The 2,161-nt window shown below is 45.3% G+C and overlaps 1 protein-coding gene across 1 annotated transcript; it reads right to left on the bottom strand.

The window, feature by feature from the left end:
* Window positions 1-846: 846 nt before the first annotated feature.
* On the bottom strand, window positions 847-1,809 carry LOC141519384 (mas-related G-protein coupled receptor member X1-like). The gene has a single exon (XM_074231638.1). The coding sequence runs from the start codon at window positions 1,807-1,809 to the stop codon at window positions 847-849; it is 963 nt and encodes a 320-aa protein (XP_074087739.1).
* Between the last annotated feature and the right edge of the window lie 352 nt (window positions 1,810-2,161).

Genomic DNA, 2,161 nt, shown 5'->3' with positions numbered 1-2,161 from the left:
TTCAGAAGCCACTCTTTAATGTATCTTTCTTCCCAAGTTATTTCTAATAGGTCACACTTGGTAAGATTATTGGACCAAAGGAGTGGGCAAATCCATGGGGATAGCTCAGGGTTGTGTTAGGGAATAGGACTACCAGAGGTGTTTGAAATTCCTGAGCCACTGACTTTCCTGATTGGTTCAGTGGCCCATAAAATTTGCACTTATTGACTCTCTGATAACCTTGTGGTTATTGAGGTTGTTTGTGATGAATTTAAGGGAGAATGGGAACCAGAGCCAGTATGGTAAGGGGGGAGAATCTGTGTTATTGGAACATTTGTTTTTCTTTAAGCAAAAAAAAGCTGGTGAATTGATTGATATTTCTGCTTGAACTAATGCCACCCCCAAGTAATGAGTTCAAATGTATTTTAATTCTTCATGTTGAATATTTGTTTCTTCAAGGAGACATTTGTGAATATGTGATTTATTGGATAGCTTTATCATTAGACTAGAGAAAATATTCATAGAACATAGATACACATGCATGCTTATATCAAAACATGTTTATGTATATAGATCCACACATGAATATAGTAATATTATTTATATGCTTGCTGCACACTTATTCACAATTATAACTATTTACATATGTGTGAACTATATGTATTCATGTCTATATGTACTTGCCTCTATCCTGATTTCTCCTCTAGCCAGTAGAGACTGGCTGCTCCCTCTCTTCAGGGGCTCAGGTCTTGTCCTTATAGTTTCTCCTTTATAGCATAAAGGATCAAAGGGGGAATCCTGGTCTCCCTTCTAGGAAGACCTGGGATGTGGGGCACATCTTAAGGACATCTGAGAGGCTTCTTTGTCTCAGGATGAGGCTTCCTGCATGTTGATGTGTGGACTGTTCCTTGCCCCATCTCCAAACTCCTGATCCTCCAGGGCCCTTTGGAGGATCACCCTGAGGGGGTCCTTCCTTTTTCTATGCCTTTGGATTCCCATGAAGAAGTAAATGAAGGGGTTGGCGCTGCTGTTCACAGAAGCCAGGAGCAAAGGAACCCAAAAAGGCATGAAAACCTCGTGATAGAACTGTAGAAATTCCAGGATCCCCATGGGTATGCCACATAGCAGGAAGATGAGGGCGTTGAGCAGCACCAGCAGGTAGAGCCTGGGGGGCTGCTGGCACCAGGAGGTGCACTGGACCTTCAGCAGAAGGGTCAGGCTGGACACACACAGCAAAGAAGAAAGGAGGAGGATCCACACGAAAATGAAGACAGGGGTATTGTGGCAGGTACTGTCATCCTGCTGAAGGTAACAACGGACAAATAATGCCAGCCAGACCAAGATGGACACAGTCCAGAGCAAGGTGCAGATGGAGGCAGACAGGTGCCTTGGCCGGTTACATCGGTACCAAATGGGGAAGAGCACAGATAGACAGCGCTCGGTACTGATCATGGCCAGAAAGTTCAGGCCCACTGCGTAGGACAATTGTCCAAAGTTCCTCATTCCAAGCCACAGAGAGGAATCATGCAAATAGGGAACAAAGTCAACAGTGGTGATCACAAAGTAGCAGCAAAGGTAGAAGGCGTCTGCCCCGGCCTGGTTGAGGATGGAGACCGAGAAGGGGTTCCTCTTGATGCGGAAGCCCAGGAGCCACAGGACCAGGCCGTTCCCCACCAGCCCCACCAGAGAGATGAGCAGAGAGAGGATCTGCAGCCAGTGTCTTAAGTCAAATTCTTCAGGTGCCTTTGGATCTAAACTCCAATTTCCACTTCTCTCTGTTGCATTAACATAACCATATCCCCACTGCTCAGGTGTGGGGGACACAGCCATGGTGGGAAGTTCCAACCCCAGGAAGCCCTGCTCCTCTCAGAAGCCCTGAGGAATACACAGGAAAGGGCATCGGGGACTTTCCCAAGATTTACTTACATTTCTGTCTTCAAGAGTGGACACCCCCCTCTTCCCCACTCTTCCTAGGGTGCAGTTAGGGGGTGCCACTGCACAGTTATGGATTTAGAGTAAAAAATAACTTTAAGCTCAATTATTAGTGAGAAGAATGCTTATTTCACCCATATTAGTAAACCAATTATTCAATTAGGATTAAAATTTTCCCTTTCTATTTCCTCATTCAGAAACCCAGCCCCCTATAGATTATTGTCAGCCTTTGAAGGACATTGCTGATGCA

The sequence above is a fragment of the Macrotis lagotis genome, chromosome 3 (assembly GCF_037893015.1).
Source record: "Macrotis lagotis isolate mMagLag1 chromosome 3, bilby.v1.9.chrom.fasta, whole genome shotgun sequence".
NCBI lineage: Eukaryota > Metazoa > Chordata > Mammalia > Peramelemorphia > Peramelidae > Macrotis > Macrotis lagotis.
This window is presented reverse-complemented; position numbering and strand designations above follow the sequence as displayed.

Excerpts from the sequence above, each read along its gene's own strand:
- LOC141519384 (XM_074231638.1), bottom strand. The coding sequence starts at position 1,809 with ATGGCTGTGTCCCCCACACCTGAGCAGTGGGGATATGGTTATGTTAAT.